This window comes from Dufourea novaeangliae, unplaced genomic scaffold (genome assembly GCF_001272555.1).
Source record: "Dufourea novaeangliae isolate 0120121106 unplaced genomic scaffold, ASM127255v1 scaffold11, whole genome shotgun sequence".
Lineage (NCBI taxonomy): Eukaryota > Metazoa > Arthropoda > Insecta > Hymenoptera > Halictidae > Dufourea > Dufourea novaeangliae.
In genome coordinates this window covers 1497297-1521142 of record NW_015373895.1, presented here as the reverse complement: position 1 = coordinate 1521142, position 23846 = coordinate 1497297, and the positions used below count along the sequence as shown (strand labels likewise).

At 37.7% G+C, this 23846-nt stretch overlaps 1 protein-coding gene across 1 annotated transcript in view; it reads right to left on the bottom strand.

Moving 5' to 3' along the window:
- Positions 1–23846, bottom strand: part of LOC107190826 (Down syndrome cell adhesion molecule-like protein Dscam2) — a 153849-nt gene that overhangs the window by 33972 nt on the left and 96031 nt on the right. Inside the window, 1 exon segment of the mRNA XM_015579713.1 lies at positions 9327–9491. Coding sequence (XP_015435199.1) covers positions 9327–9491 — 165 coding nt within the window.

Genomic DNA, 23846 nt, shown 5'->3' with positions numbered 1-23846 from the left:
TAACCTATGTATGTCGAAAAGTTAGTAATTCAGGAGATATTTCAATAATTCTAAAATACCATTACTGCCGTATTAAAGCCGTACGTTAGCGTTTATTTACACTAATTTACAGGAATGGTAATAAAGTACGACAGTAATGGTATTTTAGAATTATTTAAATATCTCCTGAACTACTAACTTTTCGACATACATAGGTTAGTATTTTTTTATAACGAATGTCCAGATGCATCGATTGATGTATTAAAAAATACCTCATTCTATTTAAAAAAACAAAGTTGACCTTTATATGACCTTTACGCGTCTACTCACGAAAAAACTAATAACATCAGAATATGCTCCACTCGATACCATTCAAGTCTCCGCTGAAACATTTTTTGATGTCGAAATCGGTTGAGACACCCTGTATATTATAGCCTATATGTATATGGGGCTCTGTTGAATATGGATCACTGTAGTAAAGATAGTTAACTGGTTACACTTAACTGGTTACACTTAATAAACTTCTTAAAGATTTGTAAACCGAAGCTTTTGCGGAGGGAAGTATCTGCATGTAATCGGTGACGAACAAATTGAAGAGACGAAGTAGCTTGAACGATGTTACCGAAAAAAGGAATAATACCGTAATCATAACTATTCGCGCAAAGGGAACGGAAAATGAGAGGACGAAGGGGCGGAGGTGGAGGGGACCGAGTGGGTGGGGGGAGAGCTAGTTGCTTTGCAAATGTGTGCAGATACTCGTACAAGCTCGCCACTGAAGCAGAACGTCGTACAGAAGAGGAATTTTCAGGTAGCCAGGACACCGAGACCCAGCGTTAACCTGGGAATGAGATGTCAACATTATTCGCCCTTGTGAAGTAGCGCCATTTACATGGCTTGCTGAAGATAAACTCCTGAAACATTGACCGTCTTCAGGTCAATAGAAAGCCTCTGTTGTTCCGTTGATTCAGATGTTCGAATTCATTAAATAGCCCTAAAGATAACATCAGATAGAAGACCTGTTCGTATCACCATATTTGCTTCCTTGAACAATACTTTTTACTTCTTTGAAATTTCATGGTTGCTATACAGGGTGAACCATGAATCGTGATCAGTAGATATCATTACATGTGTTCCAATGTACAGAACGAAATGTTTACAAACAGTAGGCAAGAGCTCAACATCGGAACGTGTACCATGACATAGCATACGATACTCTTTGTAATATTACAGTTCGAATGTTTCTTTAATCTTTTCCCGACCTAGATGAAAAAAAAAAGTAACACATGTTATGTTATGATACTTACCGAATTCGCCTTGACATCCTCTAACAGATAGGCGTAAAAAAATTATAGATGTATTTGCAAAAAATTAAAGGTGACCTTGAAAAATCATGGAAAAAAAAATTCACAAAAAATTTGCTATAATCACGTTGAAGCTCTCTTGAAACCATGCTATACCTGATAAAAACATTTTCGATCGGACTGCTAATAACAGAGTAACCTCTACTGATCACGATTCGTGGTTCACCCTTATTCTAATACATGCGTAGAACAATCACATAAAAAACATGGTCCGCAGAACTAACTACCGCAAAGCTTAATAGAACTTAAAGCCCATTGAATTTCTTCTCAGCAACCATTTCGACCTGCCTACTCCATAGAAACATAAACCTGCCAGACCAACCCTGTCCCACTCCTCCAGTCTGTCACCCATCCGAGAACATCAGTCCCCATCCCTTATACTCGTAGTGACCGGAGGAGCCTGCGCATCGCCGACACGATCTATCTGTAACACACCAAAGCCAGCTATGTCCTTTCAGTCGAAGAAAGCCTGTTGTACCATCGATCCCAGGTAGGGAGGGGGTGAAGTTCGGGTCCGTAGATCGGAGAACGGTTCCTCGGATACCTCTTTGAGAGGTGATGCGTTAATGACAGGGGGCTGGTACGTTGCCTCGGCGTCGCTTCGAAGGGTTCTCTCGGGTCAGGATAGTGATAACCGGCGCGCTAGATGACGAAGAGGCTGGTGGCACGCCGGTGCCACGACGTGCAGGTGTTTCCATGCGACGTGTACAGGCACAATGTTACCCGCCTAGTTACGAAACAAACGTATCACACCCCGACACGACGTGATGTTCTCCATGATATCCTGCCTGACGCAGACCGGTCCCTGTATACCTGTATATACGCGTACCTGTTACGTGCATCCGACCGGCATAAATATGTATGGGACATGAATGCCTGAGCGTGTACAGGACGATCCGTACCACTGACTTAGCGCACGTACACTCTGAGCGCGGATGCGATGGGAGATACATCCTCTTTTATAGGGGGCGGGAGCATGGGGACGAAACGTATCGGTGTAACCTTGTTGCCGTTTGAATAAGTAGGTAGGCCTTCCGTGTTTTTTACCCTTTGACCGATTAGGGAAGACTGGAGTAAGTTGTAACATAATTGAAATTTTTGTAACGACCAATTTGGACAGAAGGATGCCAAAGCGGTTTGAAAATATTGATATCGTCGGTTTCATTGCAACGATCGATCAGCAAGTGTCTGTTTTGTAGTTACAGGTTAGATTATTTATTTTAATATATGAAAATTACATAATTTAATAAAATTAATTAGTCCGAGTCAACTATTATTACAAATAAATAATTTATTTCAAACACATAAATTAATTAAACTTAGGCCCATAAATAAATCCAATCCTTTTTCAAAATTAACCTAATACTTATAAATAATATTAAATAGATTAAGATAAATAACTTTAAAAAAAAATTAAATAAAATATTCTAGATAAAAATAGACCAATTTTAATATAATTTACCCACTTTATTTTATCCAAGTTTATTATTATAAAAATAAAATTTATGAATAAATTTACTAAAACATAATAACCTAAAAAAACAACAACTAAAAACAAAAATAGTTTTCTATTAAATATAATTATTACGTCATCAAATTAGATAATCTTATAAATATACAATGTTGATATACAAATTTGAACATTTTATTAATAGTGATGTCCTTTTAAGAAAATAATAAAGTTTCAAAAAATTGCATGTAGTTTTATTTAACTTCCTCTAAAATACTCGAAAACGGCATAAGTCTAAAAGAATAATAATCTGTCCTCTAATTGCAAGTGTTAAGAATATTCGTTTTACTTAGAAATTACAGTTCATAAAATCTTTTCATAATTTTGTTCTTCCTTTCACAGGTGTTGTTTCACACTTTCCTATTGTATAGTGAATGACTCTTAATACTCCTCACACAAGGGCTCGCCCTCTGCTTTGTCGCACCCTCCTCCTCACTTACCCTCTATAGGAACAATAGTCTGGAAGTCAACGCGTTCCTATTAATAAGTTGATTGTGAATTTTATGCATTCATAATATACACGATTACGTGAAATCTAATAATTTCAAATGTTTAACAGTGATTAGGGAACTGTTTTTCAATTATTTACAATTGAATAAAAATTTCCAAATATGGAATGAATTCATGATTCATACTGTCGTTTTAAATAACTTCCAAATACTATACATCGATGTTATATTGAAGTCCATAGTACACGAACGACTAAAAATTTGCAAATCCTATAGGTATACGACGATACGAATATGCGAAATGCCATAAAAAAGAATTTTTATTCAAGATATAAACAACTTTTATGTTGGGTATCAAGGTTAGGAAAATATAATTCGATACACGTGGGTATCGATACTTTTGTTTCGATACCGAGTAAGTATCGGTACGTGTGTTTCGATACCGAGTAAGTATCGATACAAGTAGGTATCGATACTTTTGCTTCGATACCAAGTAAGTATCGGTACTTGTGTTTCGATACCGAGTAAGTATCGATACAAGTAGATATCGATACTTTTGTTTCGATACCGAGTACGTACCGATACCTTCGTGCAATACTAGTAATGAGTAACAGTATCGATATCTTGGCGGTATCGAATCAACCATAGCCTTGAGATCCTCATACCATTTAATTCCTCTGTGCGCTGTCGCAACGCGCAGAAGTGGCCTTATGCTTTCAATAATGGCCCGCCCCTTGTCCTGCCGCCGGTGAACCGCTCACTGGTTGCAGTATTGCGAGCGCGTTCGGGCCCCTTTCAAGCGTTCCTCTACGGCTTTATGCCTTTGTACAATCACCCCAGCTGTTTTCCATTGGCAATGTCGTTGTCGTCGTCGTTGTCGTCGTCGATGAGTGCGTCGACGAGCCACGAGCCTCGTTTCCGTCGACGGTTGCCAAGTTCGAATCCGGATAATTGACGAAACTTTCCACGATCCTCTCGGATCTCCTCCTCGAGCCCTTACACGGGCGTTTTTCCGCGCTGTTTTCGCCCGTGCTTCTTTGCTCTCCCACTTGGACGGGTTCGTCGGCAGGTTTCTTTTTTTCGAGCCACCACCACACCCAGGGAGGATCAAAGTTTGCCGCTTACTCGGCTATAAAACCCTGCTTCCGCATAATTTTGCGTCTGGCTTTCGCGAGTGGGAGTGACGACTATGAAAGTCTTTACCAGTTGGAAAACTGTAGACCGCTCTCTTTTATTATTTTTTTTTCCATGTCGTCGCGAAAAGAGATTGTATGCTCGTAGAATTCTTTGGAATGATATTCTTTTCTGCAGAACGGATCTGAGTATGCATGAAACGTGGGGATGTTTACGTACGGGCATGTTCCGCAGTGAGTTCGTATGCCCGAGGTTTCGTTTGGTCGCGATGTCAAAGATGCAGACGAGGTAGGGTAAGTGTAGGTATTACTGGGGACTTTTGGGATAGGTTAACTTTAGAGTGCTCGATAAAGTGTTCAAATGAATGAAAGTCTCTGCTTCTTGTTTTTAAAGAAAGTTGAATGGCATTAATTCTATAAAAAAGTGAGGATGGTGTACCTAATGGACGGATATAATAGAAATCAAAGAAATTAAAGCCACATCTCATTGCAGGAATTACGGCGGATATGCATGTATTACTACTGTGTGCCAGTTACCAACGAAATACCTATTACTGGGTGTATATTACTGTGAATTCGCGTTGCAAAATATTAGTATATAGTATAAATACTTATATCCTGTAAATAGAAAAATTATTTAATTTTATTTGTAAGAAGAATGTGATATAATGTACAAGACAGAAAGTATTAATTTACTAGATATTTATAGCATTATAGCCAGATAACACATGACGCCTTGAAGATGCCCATTTCACGGCTATTTTAAGTCTAAGGCGTCTTTAAGCTGTCTTCAAGGCGTCGTGTGCTATCTGGGTATTAAGCCTTATTACATTATGAACATTTATAATAAAAAAAAGTAATAATAAACTTTTCAAAGGAAACTCAAAATTTTGTAATTCTGTTTTTTTCTTCAATAACATTAATTCTGTAGCTTTATTTTTTAAGTGAGTAAATGCGGTCGAAAATAGGTTAGCTTACGCAGTCACCTGCTCGCAGTAATAAACACACCTGGTGTAAAGTACTGCAACCTAATACTGCGGTGAAAAATAAAAATTAAAAATAAACTGTAAATGAATAATGTCCTGTCTGTGCTTACATGTATTACACGCATCTTTTTTTGTGCTTGCAAAGCACATTAATCTTTTATTCTTTTGCTATCATTATTATTACTGTTATATTTTTTCTTTCTCTGCCCTTTATAATACACAAGTATTATCGTTTTTACTCTATACAGATAGCACATGACGCCTTTAAGACGCCCTTTTTACGGCTATTTTAGGTCTAAGGCGCCTTTAAGCCGTCTTTAAGGCGTCATTAGGCGTCACATGTTATGTGGGTAATAAAAAGGTTTTACCATTCGTGATAAGTAAATATGTACCTAAATAATTTGTTTCTTCATAGTGTTTACGTATTTGGCTACTGAAAGCATCAGGTTTGCAGCAGAAATAAACAGACCGCCATTGGATTTTCGCGGAAGCTTATTTTCACGCTGCAAATACGAAAGAACGAATTTCAGACACGGTATCCGAGCGATCTAATTATCATCACCGGGAGTAGTTTAATCAGCATCCACATGTTCGTAGCTGCCTCCATCAATATTGCTTTCGGCGCGTGCACGTGACTTGTTTACGATTATCATTGCAACAAAATGTATCATGGCGCTAAGCAGATATGGGTCAGCACCGCTTCGAGGTTATATATGCTACCGTGCTACTGACGATACCATTCACACGGTTTCCTTGAATTGCCCCGTTCTTGATGAGAATTCACGTAATTATTACACCGTAGAGAAGAAAATTAATTCGTGCTTCATGCCATAAATGATTCGTTAGAATTTCCATGCTCATGACGAAGCATAGAATTGTCCGTTAATCTGTTGCTCTAATTCCCGATTGCACTTTAATTACTGAAAATTTGTAGACTTGTAAAAGTTTAAAATACGACTTCGTTCAGGCTTAGTACCTGAATGTGCATAATTGTCATCGTTATATTCTACATATTCAGTATGTTACAAGAATTTGTAAATATATGCTATTTTCAAATAAATAATTAAAAAAGCTTATTTTACCCCAAGGCTCACTTTGACCCGGTTTTCCCTATTAGATTAAAGGTATTACAAAGAATTGGAGGATTTTTCATGATTTTATAGAGGTGTGAGATATTTGAATGACCAATGCTAAATCGTGTAATGATTACTTGGTCTTTTCTGTGACTAATATTGGGGCATCCGTTATTATAAATATTTAATATTTAATATTAAGTCCATTTCTAATTCCAGCAATGTTTATTTCTTTTCTTAAGCTCTTTGATTAAATCGTTATGGGAGATCGGATTACTTTGGGGTAATGTTTCCATGGCTTCTTTAGCAGCTGTATCAGCTTTTTCGTTTCCGACAATTCGCACATGCGAGGGGATCCATACAAACATAATATCAGTATTGTTTTTTTGTATATAGCTGAAATTTGATTTATGAGTTGCTTACCCTGAACAAGGGATCTTTGTGGAATGTCCTGCATGGCCTATGTGAGAAAATGAACTCATAGGGTCAGGAGGCGTTGCATAATTCAGAAACGGGGCTCAGTCGAGATTCGTCTTTCTATATACCCACTACCGAATTTATCCCTTCAAATCTTGTTGGAGAGAGAACACGTAAGCTGAATTTTATGATTTACGGGTAGAACTCACAGGACAGTTAGAAATCCTAGAACTTTTGTAACGTACAGAACTCTTAAAACCGTTAGAATGTGTAGAACTCGTAAAACTTTTCGAATTAATCGGACTTTGGAATTTTTTTATTAACTTTTAGTATATTTTAATCAACTTTCCAAGCTCCCGAAACAATTAATTTAATTTTACTGCTGTATTAAAAAGTACGAGGGTTAGAATAGAAAAAATATACTGTAAAAATGCTGTATACAGTTTTGAAATTGGAATGATTTCGAGCAGCAGATGGCCCCGAGGTGCCAACATTTCAATATTAATATGGCATTCCAGGCTCCCACTAGTCAGAGTCAAGTATTCCCCAGACGCGCTGGAAGTGCGCTTCAAAGAGGTTCATTTCTTACGAATTCCACGACAGAATGTTGTTCTTGACTTTATGAAATATTTTGCAGAATACAACCCTTCTGTGGACGGTCCCTTTAAGGCTTCTTTCATATGTACAGTCAACGCCAAATATGACCATAACTGTTTCGTGCATCTGAAACGAGCACGAGAGGTCTCTCGAACCCTCGACTCCCCACCTTTTTGGTGCGTTCTGTAACGTGGGCGTTAAAATTTGTCATACACTACGTGACACAATGAAGTTTTCTCAAGACATGAATACTTATGAATTGGCATGTTTATACTTCACTAGTCATCCCATATAGGGTAGCGAGGTTAATCGGATCATAGGACGAATCGGATCAAAATAAGAATTCAGTCGATATTTTTTATATTCTCATGGAAACAAACATTTCGATTGTTCATATTGCATCATCCTTGTTCCCCACATTCAATTCAATAATCCATCAATTGTTTTATGTACTTGTTTAGTGCTGGCACAAGTTGCCATTGAGACGAACGCGTGCGAACGTTATATTATAATTTTAGTACGAATTTAAGATGCGTAATCTGCAATTTCGTATTTAAAATAAAAAAGTAAGCTTGAAAATTCAAATGTGTTTATTATTATTCGTTTGTATGGTATCCAAATTTGGTGTTTCATATATTTTAGAGATTATATCATAATTCGTCTACGTATCCTATTCAATTTAAAGTCCTTATGAATCGGATCACTCTTTTTCTTCGTTTGAATATTTTTATGATTATAAATGCGATAATTATTTATATAAAGATAGTTGGTAAGTACATTAAAAAGACCAATCAAGGTTCATGGTGTCCAGAAAAAATGAAAGAAGATTGGATACAGTGCAATGTCTGCGAAGAGTGATGTTACGAGAATTGTGCCGATACAGATGGTGTTAAAGGAGACTGTACTTGCGTCTTATGTGCCAAGTAGAGTCATTTGACCCCATTATCATTAAAGTATATTTTTTAAAATTAATATAAAGAAATTTTTTTATGAAAATTTTAGTTTTTTCAGAAATTTCTGGATTATCCGATTCGTCATAATTTTTGGGATGAATCGGATATTTCTCGCTTTTTCATTTTTTGTTTGCAAAAGAAAGATTTTTTAGTTTTTCTTCGTCTTTCTATTATTAATGTTTAAGTTAAATGTGTACTAATTACGAACTTATAATACCTAATTGGCTTTCTAAACATTAACTATTCTTTTTTTACTATCAAACAGAAAATTATCCGATTCGCCTCGATCTACCCTATGATGCTACACGAGGCATAGTGATGCTCAATTGTTTAAGACGTTGGTAACCAAGGTAACCGAGAGGAAATTGCGCAAACAAAACTGAAATCGTCATTTCGCAGTTATGGTCTTATTTGGCGTCGAGTACATGTGCGGTCAAGAAACGGCAATATTTGCGTTATAAAGTAACGTGACGTAAATTAATAAAACAACCAACGAAATTAAACCAAGGACGTCTACCGAAACGTAAAATAACGGTATTATACCGGTATTTTCGGTTGTACCTTAGCCCTATATAACCTTATATAAGCCCTACCCTTATAGAAATCGAAAACATTCCTGTATTTACTTCAGTGTTCGGTATATATCGGTTTCGGTATAGCTTTGATGGCATAATACCGGTATCAAAATCATACCGGTTTAAGTACCTGAATTAAACACGATAACATGGATAAAACATTGTATTATTGCTCGCTGAAATTTTAGATACAAATTTTGCAATAAAACGTTTTTGCAATCACCGAAGAAAATGTTATAAATTCGCTCTATCCTGTCCAAAGACTCTGATTTAGAAAATAAGTGTGAACTTACCCGTATCCGTGCTTCCTGGCAAGAGAATGGCGTCATCGCGGAACCAGGAAGTGACTGTTAAGTGTTCTTTGACATCTTCCTGGGCGGTGCAAGACAAAACCGCGTTGCACCCCTCCTCCACCGATGATCTATTCACCGTTACGTCGTATCCGGGCACCGTCAGCACTGAAATCAACAAAGAAAATCCCGAACTGGTAAATTGTAATCGTTGAAAATATTTTAGGGACGGACAGGTCCAATATTAGAACAACTCATGTACTCAAATAGCATCCAAAGGACGTCCGTTTCATGTCCAGTTTATATTCGAATGTCTTACATCCATTTAGGACATCCTTAGGATGTTCATAAGACTTATGTAAGATGTTCTAGAAATGTCCGTCCCGACAGTTCTATGAATGTTCTCAAGACTGAAATTTCGGATGTTCCAGAAACGTTAAAGGAATATTCTATTATGAACTTTTTACCGCACCATTATACGATTAATACCGACAAAATACTGTTCACAACTGAATCTCTTAAAAACAACAATAGAAGAGAAACGACTGTCATTTATATCTAGAAAAGGAGCTACCTTCCATCACGACAACGCACGATCTCACACACATTTTCAATGACACTAGGAACAATACAGACTATTCTCGATTATCGTCTGGCTTGTTCTACACGATTATTGTCCAGGCGTTATCCTCACGTCAAGCACATACAGTGGATAAAAAAAGTATTCGTACACCCTTTAAAAGAGACCAAATCTTTCAAAATTGGACCAAGCGACTTGAGTTTCTTTGTGAACTTAGAAGGATTAGTGTAGTAAATGATGTGTTAACAAAATGTTGAGAAAGTTGCAATTGGTCGGAATCGCGAAGAAAATGGTAACGGTTGCTTTTTGCGACTTTTTTTATATGACATTGTAATGAAAATTTAACAAATACATTGCTTAGATTTATGTCAGTTGTATGCATGCTGAAAATTTCATCGAAATTGGTTAACGTTGTTATGAGATACAAACGGTTAAAAATGTTGAAAATCGCAGTTTTTCGCAACTTCTGACCTGAAACTGTAGTATATCTAAAGATTCTTAAATCTTACATTATTTATTAAATTTTCATTACAGTCTCAGACAAAACAGTTGTAAAAAACGACATTTACTATTTCCTTCGACATTCTGAAAAGTTGCAAATTTTTCAAAAATTGTTTAACACATCATTTAGTAAACTAATCCTTCTAACTTCACAAAGAAACTCAAGTCACTTGGTCTAATTTTGAAAGAGTTGTTCTGTTTTAAAGGGTGCACGAATACTTTTTTGGCCCACTCTAAATAATAAAATTCCACGGAAAATGAATGGGTCACAGAAGAAGAGACATGGACGCGTCAAAAACTGATTAATCTCTGGACACTGATAAATCAGTGGGAGGAACAACATCCTCGGGCGCAGATCAGGCGGCCAGTATTTGTTTAACGATAAAATGGAATCCCGAGGACAGCGAACGGGTACGACGGTTGGTCGGATTCAGCTCTGCCTCGCGGTATTTACATAAAGCTCCCCCTTCGTGGCGGAGATTTTTCATGGACTTCGACGTTGTTTACCAACACTCTCGAGCGCCGGTAAAGGCCCGACGCAGAAGTTATAAATCACGCGGCTCGACGTGACATCCGGTCCCGATTCGACGCGGGAAATTCTCACGGTAAAAATCGACGAAACGCCTCGAACGGAAGATGCCACGGCGCGCCTGCCATTACGCCCTTCCCTTCCAACTCCTTCCCATCCCTCCACCTCACCCCCTGATTCCGGGGTAAATCGAGGATGTAATGGCCCGAAGTTTCTGCTTTGCCTCGGAACCCATCGAAGAATTGGAATCGCGTTCACGGAAGTCTGCGTTCCCCTCGTTTCGTTGGATGTCCCTCGCAGACGGGTTTAAAGTAGCATTAGAAAACTTCCCTGTTCGACGATTTCAAAGTTATACTGCGTTATGTAAACATTTTTGGACAATACAGGGTGTCCCATAATAGCTTCGATTCCCGGAAATGAGGGGTTCCTGGGATGATTTGAAACAATTTTTTCCTTAGCGAAAATGTTATCCGAGGCTTTGTTAACGAGATATTAACGAAAAACCTTGGCCCATCAGAGCGCGAGTCTGCCAGTCGAGTCTCCGCGGTAACGTTGGCTACCAATCGCAGCGCGCAACCGCGGGAACTCGATCGGCAGACTCGCGCTCTGATTGGTTCGGGTTTTTTGTTAATATCTCCTTAACAAAGCCTCAGATAACATTTTTGTCAAGGAAAAACTTGTTTGAAATCACCTCACAAGTCTTCCATTTCTGGGAGTCGAAGGTATTTTGGGACACTCTGTATATTTCTGGCTGTAAAGAAAACCGCCGCATGTCACAGTTTTGTAAGATTCGAGTCTGATCATTAATTGAGCTGTAGAATATTGGATTAATGTATTTGTTAAAAATGGAATGCATGAAAACAAATTTCATGTGGTAAGAATAATGCAATTTAACCGAAGTCCAATATTTATACGCATTAGGCAAATGATAGTGAATCCAAAAAATTTGGAGAATTAGACGATTACTCGTATCTTTCTTTTGTGATCCCTATTTGTTTCCTAGTTTTATTAACACTAGAATCACCAAACCCCCTAAAATGACGGAATTTTCATCTGTTATTTTACAATTACTGAAACTATTAAGGTGCTTGCGTGGGAATTTATGTTGACATTCAATTTATTATATATTTTACATTACATTATGTTATGCTATACTGTATTATGACAAAAATTCATATGTGACTATATAAAATACATTGAGAAATAGAAAATTATTGACGAATTTTGAATAGTTTACAATATATATATATTTATTTTTTTTATAGGGAGCAAATAAAGTACAGAATTTCCAGAAATCGGGAAAATATGAAACAATAGCCATTCTGTCTTAGGTTATTATATCATCAAGCACATTTTACTCTAAATGTAGTTACAAACAATAGACTTATTAATTCTGTTAGGCGACATATTCGTTAAAGGTGTAATATTAGGTTGGTAGAAAATTAATGGTTGGTCAGCATTCACACCTGTGTACTTTACGTAGGGGAGAGTTGCCTATTTTGGACCACTTTTTTATTTTTCTCTCTTACACACGCATAGAACATCGCAGGATGCAAAGAGAAACGGAAAAAGACAATCATTATACGTAGCAATTGTATGGTGTATTGGTCGTTTTGAAGAAATGTGTGGTAAGAGTAATATCTTTAAAAAACTAAACTAATGACTTCGGTCCATTCCAGGCAACTGGTTTCCTAATTTGGACCACCGGTTTCCTACACTGGACGGCTCCTAAAAACTAATAAAATTAAAACTACAATTTAAAAAACACTGTTCAGGACATTGAAAAAAGTAGAAACAGTAAGAAAAAAGTATCGTACCGTGCACGTGGTGCATTAGTACGTTCTTTAGTGGGTTTCACATTTTCCATATTTCCGTGTTGTCGCCATTTTGAATCTGAATGAAAAAGAAATTTAACAGGAAAAAACTTTGTTAGTATAACTTGAACTATTATTGAACTATTTTTATATAGGATATAGATTGTATCTTAGAATACACCAGTCCAATTTAGGCAACTAGCGATGGTCCAATATTAGGCAACTTGTAGGTTGTACCAGAAAAATATATTTTCATTGTTATATTTAAGTGCAAATGGGAAAGTATGAATGTGAAATTGTAGCTAAGATAGTATACTTTATACTAGTATCATTTAAAATTATGGTACTTACAAGGTGTAAAATGAAATTCACTTGAAATAGCACGAAAAATAATGATCACGCACCACGTATTTCTATATCTCGACGACGTGAAACGACAAACAAATTAATTACCTGTTTCACTGTTCTCGCACATTTTATTTCCGCTCCTAAAATCAATGTAACTAACGAAAAATCTGTAAATATATTTCTTTATAGAGATACACAAATGGTCCAATCTAGTTGCTGTAATTCATTTTAATCTTCTAAAGTCATTTTAATTGCATAGTTTCAATTACACATAATAGCAAAGCTAATGTGTATTTCGTTATAATTCCAAAAGTGTATGCAATGTTTACACTATGTATCACAATGTTACACTATTATGTACACACTTATTTTATCTTTCTCTTAAGGATACCACAGAAGTGTATTCGAGGAGACAATTTCTCAGAGTTCCATTTATTAGGCGATCAGATTTACTAAAATATCAAAGACATTAAATTATTAAGGGGAATACGTTTTAATATACTAATGTTCTTTTTGACAGCGGTCTCTAGATTTACTCATTTTTAGGAGGGAAAGAAAGGAGGACGTTCGTCGGGGTGAATTCTCCAGCGGAGATAAGATTAGCGCCGCGTCCGGAAATTCATTTTCAACTCGAGCAGTTCCGTCGCCGCTCCATTTATTTTCAGATCCGACAGGTAGATACGATATTGCTCTTAATAGTACTATCAGGTCGGTCGTCACGCTGTTACGCTGTCTCATTTCGGCGGCGTAATTTAAATATCGGACATAACGCGTTTACGACGTGTCTTTTCTGTCACCGATATCCAGAGATTCATAAAAGCTGTATATATTTCTTTCTAACAATAAATTCCACCATTAACCATTAGTGTTTATTAACAGTATTCACATGTTATACATAATTACTATTTTTATTTAATATACACATAGTAGTATCGATACCAATATAAAGGTATTTAGTTTTCATTCGCTTTGATCATTTTTTTTCGATTGTCATGGTATACAGGGTATCCCACTTAACTCTGCGACCCTTAATTATTTTCTTATTTGTCACGGTACAAAAAAATGATGCGGGAGGAAGTTAGTGTATTTTAGGAGGGCAATTCGGCTATGAGATTGAAGGTTATCTCAAGGTCATATCTTCTTTTTTTAAATGGAATGCACTATTTTTTTGTTCTCCATTACAAAGAGGAGATCAAAACGTTTCCAACAATGTATTACACTATGACCTTGAAATGACCTTGAGCTGAAAATTTCGCACGTAACTGGTTGAGGTGAAAGCTCACAGAAAATGAATTGTAGAAGCAAAATAAACGTCATAATCGAATTATTTATTATTTTAGTGTATGTTCAAAGTCTTGTCACCCCATAGTGATAGATTCTAAACTGAGAGAAATAAATATGAATGAATCCCATACTTTCAAAGTGTATACTCTGTATCTGTTGTAAGAAGCAGAGTACGACACATACTACCAGTCATAAATTTAAGTTTGACAAAAGTTTTTGGTGAATATCTCGAATACTAAGGCCGAGCATGTGTAGAAAAGAGTTCTTCAGAATGATAACCTTGACAACATATCATTCATCATCAAGAAGTTAAACTTCTACTTGATCACTATTTTTTAAATCTTTTCTTTTTCATTTGTACAAAAAAAGCAGAATGTGTATAATTATGCACATCCAAAAAATTGATTTTCCGAAGAAACAGATTGAAAAAGACCTTACTTCGTCTTCCCGCAGGCATTGATTATTTAATGTGATGTCAGCAGTATCCTTAATTCAAATAATGCAGGAAATGGTTTTTGTCCGGCACTGTATATGGAGTCTGAAGGAATTAACTTTATTGTTCTCTAGAAACTGCTTTTAAAACATGGTCCAGGAAGAACGAAATTTAATTCGAATAAATTAAGTGGCCGTTTGATTTACTTCTCTGATGAATAAAAACGCGTGTAATAAGTTAACAATATCACGGTCTAAGGACGATCACTCGTTAACCGTAATCAATGAGCAAGTTCCAATCGTATTTCCACTAAATGCACCTCGTGAAACGTCGCCCAAGTTCCAAACAGCCTTTAAATATCGCCCGGCTTCGTAGACCCGTCCGCTTTACCTCGCTAACAAGTTCCGACTAATAAACGGCAACTCTCCTCTCCTGAAGTGTAATTACCGTGGCGAAAAAGTGGGGTCCAGGGTCTGGAAGTACCGGCACGGGAACACAGGCGCGATCGCGGCCGCGGATCTATGAAAAGCAACGTTAATTAAACCTCATTAGATGATACTCGTCCGGGGGTCTCGTTAACAAACGATTCGGAACGGCGTTCCGATAATCCCGAGTCGTTTGCCAGCACTTGGAGGATATTCGAGCAACTGTGTACGAAGACGAGGAACTTTCAAGGCGGACAAATTGTGTCCTTTCGTTGACCATAGGTCAAAGGGTCTCGATGGATCAGGACGAGAAGACGGAAAGGACCGCCTTGTTACCAGCTAATCTATTTCGTTCGCCAGTTCAAATGAAAAACTTTTGCCTGGTCTCGCTTTACCAAACGTCTCGGAAGTCGGGGGACCGGGATAGCCTGGTCGACGACTCCGACACTCTTCAAGAGCTTCCTCCAGGAATGGGACGCTGCACGACTGACGAGCGAAGAGGGGAGCGTGTAAAAGGCACCGTTCATTAGAATGTGTTCCAGCCGGCGGTAATTACGCGTTCAATTATTTAAACGAGTGACCTGGCATTCAGCAAGATTTCGTGTCCCTACCCCAAGTCCAACTCTTGCTACCTTTTTCACCATCGTGGGGTCCGATTCACTACCATTCCTGCGTTTGCTCCCCTTCTGTATCTGTCATTCTTCTCTTTTTTCTTTTTACCCAGCTACCCTTCTATTTGCTTCTTATTTCTTCTATCTCCGCGAATTTCTCTCTTTCCACCGTCTTTTCCTCTGTGTCCTTACTCGTTCCCTGTGAACCTTATCTCTGCTCCCCTTTTTGATATCTCGGACCGGCCATCTTCATCTAATCGTCCGTGCCGCTCGCTCTTGGCGTGCTCCCCTCTTTTCCTCCCCCAGTCAGACTCGCAATTTCGTTTCCTTTTTTTTTTTCGTTTCCGGCGTCCCTTTTCAGCTCGGCGGTCTTCGACCGGCCAAGCGCCAGCCTCTACTCGTCGTCTCCGTCCTTCTGTCGTCTCTGTCACATTCGTCGCCGGCACTTCGGGACACCGTCCTCGTGTGTCTACCCAGGCTAGATCTACGAGATACTCTGAATGAGACAGTTAATTGGTCGTGAGGATAGGGGTCGTCGTATCCATTCATCACCCCGTTTACATTTCGAGTCACGGACCGCGTTGCTTATCCCCACGTTAATTATCGCTGTTTGAAAGATACCGGGGACCGTTCGTATCTTTAACAGGGACTGATAACGGTCTGCGAGACGCGTACCGTGTGTTCCTCCTCTTATACCGCCTCCCGTTGTACAGAGCACTGTGTTATCTTCACGAAAAACGAAGGGGCAGTCCCTTTGCTGGTTAGTTTTTATCTGGGACGGTATTTTAAATACGACTGGATGTTCTGGGAGGGTCGGATAAGTAATTTGGACTTGTATTTGATTAGTGATAGCGATATTGGCACATTCCTCCCTGGAGAGGTGGATTTTGGTATTCCCTCCGAGGCCAGCAGACTAGCTGTTAAACCGCCTGGCCTAGCCTACGCAAAGACTTATGGTGGAGTCTAGGGGTGGCGTTACCTGGGGTATCTGTTTATCCCGGCTTTCCACTTGTTCGATCTTTTTCAGGCCCGAGAGTCACATGGAGGGCACGAGTGTACTCGCGCTAGGATTCGGAGAGTCATTAGGACGGTCCATAACTACCTAGTTTGTAAGCTAGTGGACTTTGAACGTTGGGGAATCACACATCCTTCGTCTCCTAAGGTGAGTACCAGCTCACTCTTGTCTTCTCCCACAGGCCTAGCCTGTACAAATGGAGGTTTCATTGTTGTACCTCCTACAAATGATAGATAGCTAGATCGCCTATTTCGACCCCCTATACTATTTTAGGAACTTGGATTTGATTAGGCAACCAGCTTCAGGTTTCGTCGTGCAAGTGGTAACTGTTTATCATTTATCAGACAAGTAATTGTTTTCACATTTTGTCAGGCAAGTAGTAGGCATCAGTGGGTGATAGGCAAATAGTGGAGATGTATGTTTCATGGGATTTAAGTCAATGCAGTTTGTGAAATAATCGAGTGAATTGATGTTCACAGGAAAGAGTACTGACAGCTGACAGTTGATTAGATATACAGGGTGTTAATAAAAATGTGGGACACTTTCACACGAAGATCAAGAGCGATGAAGTTGCATTCGAGGCTCCGATGGGTTATACTATTTACAACAGTCGAATTACAGCTGATACACGGGATCGATCAATGACCTAGTTAAATTTATGAATGAAGTGAAATGAAATGAATGAAACAATTAACAACTTGGAAACGAAGCCTCGCACGCGATGCCGTTATTCTTGATTTCTATCTTAGTTTTGCATGTAGAATCCAATATTTAAACTTTTCCGGCACTTTCATTAACACCCTGTATATTGTACTATCATGTGTTAAATTGGGCCCAGCGGTACAGATTGATGTGTAGTCAGTTAAGTAATACAAACTTGTAAATACAGGTGGATGGTTGGCGTATCAGAATAAAGTAGTGTATTGTTGGACAAATAATAGGGATAACCCCAGAACTAGAAAATGTTTGATTGGATAAAATTTCAGTGTCTGAATGCTTGAGTGGACAAGTAGTATAAGTAAGCGTCTGTCGTACCAAGTGGAAGGGTCTATTGTTCAATCAGTGAAACATTGTCTATGAGCAGACAAGATATACAAACAATTCTTTTCTTCTTAAGCCATCGAAACAGACTAGAATGGAGTCAAATAAGAGACAGATGTCAATGTTTAGTCAAAAGGGAAACGTAGAATTTTTCATGATTTAGTTTCTATTTGGTATTAATGTTTTTTTTTCCATAGGTCGTTTAGATCAACAGAGACAACGTTCTCGATACCAATACTTTTTCCTTATTTTTTAACAAACAAATAACCAAACGGAACCGAATCTGACAGAATGTAATCGGAGTCGGCCATCTCCGAGGCGACTTCAAACATTTGAGAACCATTCACAAACTCAGCAAATTCGTCCCCATAAAGGAGAACGTATGGTCACGAGTGGCGATCTTAAATTCGACTTTTGAATTCCTCGTTACGGCTTAAATTGGCTTTGCGAGCTTCCTCGCCGTGAAACTTTTCCAAGGAATGACTCGACGAAAACCAGAAGAATTTCTGCTGCTGTTGACGGCCTCAACTTGCGAACTTCTTTGCGACAGGGACCAATCGATTGAGTCCTTCATGGGACGCCAAGTTCCCGAAAATTCACTGTCGGGATATTTTTCTACCATGACCGAAATTCAGTCTCCTCGAAGTCCTATGGCGTTCGCTCCAAACAAATTCAGAAAGAAAGTTGCACGAAGCGTCTTGAAAAATTTGTTCGAATTCAGTATCTTGTCTTTTAAACGGGTCTAGTTATCGATGCAAGTTTATTTTATATTTCTACATACAGAGTGTTTGTAAAGTAAGTAAAACGAATGTAACATTCATGTAATAAAAATACATCATTTAAATACCTCTTCGTTGATTCGAATAATTTGGCAAGATTTTAGAATACTTTTCTTCTACACGATCAGCTGGTCATCGATAGATAAGCTGCACAAGGCAATAAAAATATGATAAAACACTATTATAAAGAAATTACCTTTCATAAGAGATAAAGATTTCCGACTGCTGAATCTTGAAAATAAAGCGTTTGGAGACCTTTGCTCATGTAACAGCATATATCACTGCGATAAGTAAAGTACAGTGAAGTCTAGCCCCTCATTTTACGAAAACTCGATATAGAAATTGATCGATAATGATTCTAGAGAAATTTATTTTCAAAATTTAGTAAAATTTATTCTTTTAACACCTACTGTTTCCTACAGAATCCTAATTAGAGTAATGTCTCGATGAGTCCGACATATTTGCGTCCACTTTGGAGCATTCGTGGCAAATCGAAAAGGTTTTCAGACGGTCAAACACGTGTTTTTTGCCCGAAGCTGAGACTCTCCTTAGTTTTTGTTTACTCTGTTTTAATTGGTTCCACAGGGGTACTCCCCCTGGAATAATGCCGTTGCTCGTGTCGCATTCATTGAGGGATCACTATTATTTAAGATTCTTAGTTACACTTCGCGGTTTACAGCTTGCAAAGCAGTCGGAACGTGGCCATAAATGTATGCTAACTATTAACTATAAACCGCCACATCGTAAGGACGAAGCTCACCCTGAAAGCTCCAATTAGGTGACATCGTTTGGAAACCGAAAAAGTCCATCTCACACTCTATGGTAGACACAACAGCTTACACCGTATTTGTGCCATTGCCAACTCTTTCTGCAATGTCGTTAACTTTTTCTGTAACTCTCTCCCTGCATTTAAACGATCCGTATTACTGTCTATACAGAACACGTAATTTTGATTCTGGTGTATTCTTATTTTTCACAGTTAATTTTATGTTCTTTCGTAGTTTTTACTCTGTTCTTGCTTTATTTTCCGTCATTTGTTATTTTCTTCGATAATTAGGAATTTCTTCCTACTTTACGTTTGTCCTTTAGAGTTCTATATACAGTGATCCCTTGATGAGTGCGATGCACTCGAGTCTGCTTCGGAGTATTCGTGTATTTACTCGTTTTATTTAATTCGTAATAATTACTCTACTTTGATTGGTTCTAGAGTAGGAAACCTCCAGTGGTGGGAATGACGCCGTTGCTCGTGTCGCATTCATCGAGGGTTCAGTGCACTTGTATATTATACCAAGAGGTTCATAACCCATTTATAAATAAAATATTATTATTATTATAAACCCCGGAATCTTGAGTATTACAGTCGTTTCAGAGGGGCATACAAAATTAAGAAACCGCCTCGACGAAATCTTCGATTCCCGATGCTCGGTTACGAGGTCGGGAAATAGTTGGGCGGTGGTAAAATTTCGTGGCGTAGGTACGACGGACGAAACGAAACGTGCAAATGAAGCCAATATGCGCAGATCTCCAGCCAACCGGGCAACCATATTTCCGTGGATTCGCAGCCATCGTCGGGATTAAGTTTCTTCGGTTTACGTGACGGTGTCGTGCATCCGTTGCCGTCTATTTCGGTGTCGATGCGGCTCGATTCGTCGATACCTTGGGGCGAGGAGCGGTTCAATTCGTCGAGGCGAAATTAGCTTCTTCTCAAGTGATCAATTTTATCGTATCTTCTCACGATTGTAAATATGGCTTTACAAATGTCCTACCTTGTTATTACGAAATATAGAAGAGTGAGAACCATTATTGATTGTACTGTTCAACATATTTCAACGCTTTTCCGACCTCATAAACAATCAGAAGCGTTTCTGATAGATCCTTATGAGCTGAATACGAATTTTTATGCAGAATGACATTTTATATATTGATTTATGAAGAAAAGAGCAAAGGTAGGAATTCCTTTTTTCTCCTGAGTACCTTATTATAATTTAACTCTACCTATCATGAGAAACGTAAAATTGTAATTCGTATCACAATAGTGTTTAATACGTAAAAAATCTCATAACCATTAATAGACGTTTTTGATAGACCGTTACTTCCGAGCACGTCCAGTTTTCGAAACGATCGATTTTTTAAAGAAATGCAAGTTTTCAAAGTTGGAGCTGTGCTGTGCTTTTGCACTAATAGTTATTCAGTTTCTTTTGATACGAAATAATTCTCTGGACTCTTCCGAACAAAATGATGTGAATCGTTATTGTATTATAGATAGATAAATATATTTAAATAATGACCAAATTGAAAAGGACGCTGAAAATGCACCAATTTCTGCTGATTTTGTTCAATTTATTTTAAAAACTATGGGTCTAGGAGAAAATGTAATCAAATAAGTAGTTTCCGAGATATAAAATTTTAAGTACATCGCGGTCTGACGAAAATGGTCAACAATTGACTTAAACCCCCCTAATTTCACCTGGACTGCATTATATTTTATTTTGAAGACAATCTCCTACAACATCCGCCAAAAGTGATCGATGGAATGACCCATTACTAATTAGCAAACCGGATACTACTCAAGAAACTACTGAAATAAGTAGTAGGATGATGTATCTGATCAGACAAGCGGCAAAATTCAGCACTTAATCAGAGAATAATTATTCTACTCGTTAGAGATAAAATGCAACATTTCTGTTTAGCCAGGCTATATACAAGTCTTGTTGAATATAAAATCAACGTATTAATTTAATGTCTTCTGTTTCTATGAAAGTGCCTGAAACATTTGATATTAATCGTACAAATGGTTTTCGTTTTATGAAACTTTGAAGAAATCACAAAGAAACAATATAAATACCGCCTTCAATGGTTAAGTAATCCATATCTGGAATCCAGAGCCAGAGTGTATTAAGTCACAATTTTCAGACTTTAGAGGAGAGCAAATGAAAGGTACGCAAACCTTGTAACTTTGGAACCGTTCGGTAATAATTGAGCGAGAAATAATCGCTACTTTCGAGCTATTGAATGGATTTAAAACAAGTCTCTATAATCTCTTTATATGTTTACAAACTTTTTATATTTTGTATCACAAAAATGAGAATAAAAAAAAATATGTACCATCATAAAAGCATTTCCCGATTAAAAATCAATACATCCCAAATGGAGTGTTCGTAATCAACGAGTAAAATATTTTCAATTCATTTGATTTAATTGTATTCGTAAATGAAACTTTGAAATTATAATAAAATATAATAATTGGTGGGTAATAATACATGAGCAAATATTAAAGAGATTTATTATTGGTGAGGATTAATGCGAAGGATGAGCCTGTTTCATTGAACATGTTTAACATTAGTTATTTATTAATTTCAAATGAATAACTAATATTTATCCACAAAAAGATTCAACATATTTCGTGTAAGAATTGTACCACCAAGAATAACATAATGTACTATTAGTGGTATATGTACCACAGTTTGAGAAACGCTGTACTATATGTAAAAATGGTGAACTTTGCATTAATTCCCCATGTAATGAACACTGTTTTAAAAATATGAATTTAATATCATTTTTCGACTATTACGTACCTATATTAAAAACTAGACGACTTTAAACGAAATAATTTTTACCATTTGGAGGAGTGAAGTAATTGATACAGGAAACATGTAAAATGTTAGTTTTTTTAAAAAGTGGACTTAACGCACTCTGGTTCTGGGATCCAGAATACGAAAGTTCTCACAAGAGAACATCGGGGACTGATATACTCCGATTTTGATGAAACTTTGCATCAATATTTATTAGATCTACCTAAGAAGATAGCTGTAATTCGTTCGTGCCCGTTTTTCACTTTGAGGGAGATATCAAACCCTTTTATCCGAACCGCCCTTTCTATATAAGTGCTTATAAGTCGTAAACAACAAAAGATATCAACAAATAGGTGAAATAAAAGTTATACCATTTCTTGAGATCTATAAAATTGCGTGTAAATTTTGTTGAAAAAATTATTTTTTTTGGAAAATTGAACCCCCCCCCCCTCCATTTTGAAGAACTTTATTTTTTTTTAATCGATAAAAGCAGCTTTATAGATCTCAAGAAACGGTATAACTTTTAAATCAACCATTTTTCGATATCTGTTGTTCTTTACGACTTATAAGCACTTATCTCCCTCATATTGAAACACGGGCACGAACGAATTACAGCTATCTTCTTAGATATGTCTAATGAATATTTATGCAAAGTTTCATTAAAATCGGAGTGTATCAGTCCCCGATGTTCCCGTGTCTGTACCATGAGTTGGATCAGTTTACGAAAGCACTAGCAATTTATCCGAGAATATTTACACGAACAAGTCAAATACACCTAACGCTGCATCGTCACATCCGTTTCCGTAACCGTCATAATTAATTACAAATCCCCGATCGCTGAGCAAAGGCAACGATCATGAAATAACAGCGACTAATTACCTTCATAAATACGCTGAAATCCCGCGGGTTAGCGTTTCAAGCGAGAATTAATTAATTACCGATCCCTTAAAAAACAACGAACCCCCAGCTCTCTCCTGTTGTGTTCCGTCCTATCGTTTCCTCGAGGCTTCAGCTAGCCTCCGTCAGAGATCATGATTGAAAGTGCCACGGTTCGATGAATATTCCCAGGGGCCCTTGGCTTCTCGCGGAACTTGTGGCCCGCTTGGGATAGGTGCTCGGAAAAAAAGGGTAGCACGATTCCCCTTTTAGACAATACCGCTTTCTCTCTCATCCCCTCTTCGAGAATAAGGTCCTTTGCTGGAGACGAGGGTCGGCTCGATGTCATTTCAGATAAATTCCTCGTCGCTTTTCAGGCTTGTCCGGCACGGCATCGCTCTTCAGCGCGCCGTCGTCGTCTTTTCACTTGGTGATGTCGTGCGTCGGGAAGAGCAAACCGGTTGGAGATGGAAAGCGCGGGGATCAGACAACTTTGACTCCCTTTTAATCGAGTAAAGTAAATGTCCCAATGGTTGGACACGTCCTGGTGATTGGACACTGTCGTGAATTTTTGTTAATATTAAATTTTGAAAAAATAATAACGAACTTCAGGGTAGACAATAATTATCCTTAGTCATTTCTTATCATAAATCATATAAAAATGTTCGCAAAAGCGCGGTGTATTATTTAAAAAAAATATTATCATTTAGCAATC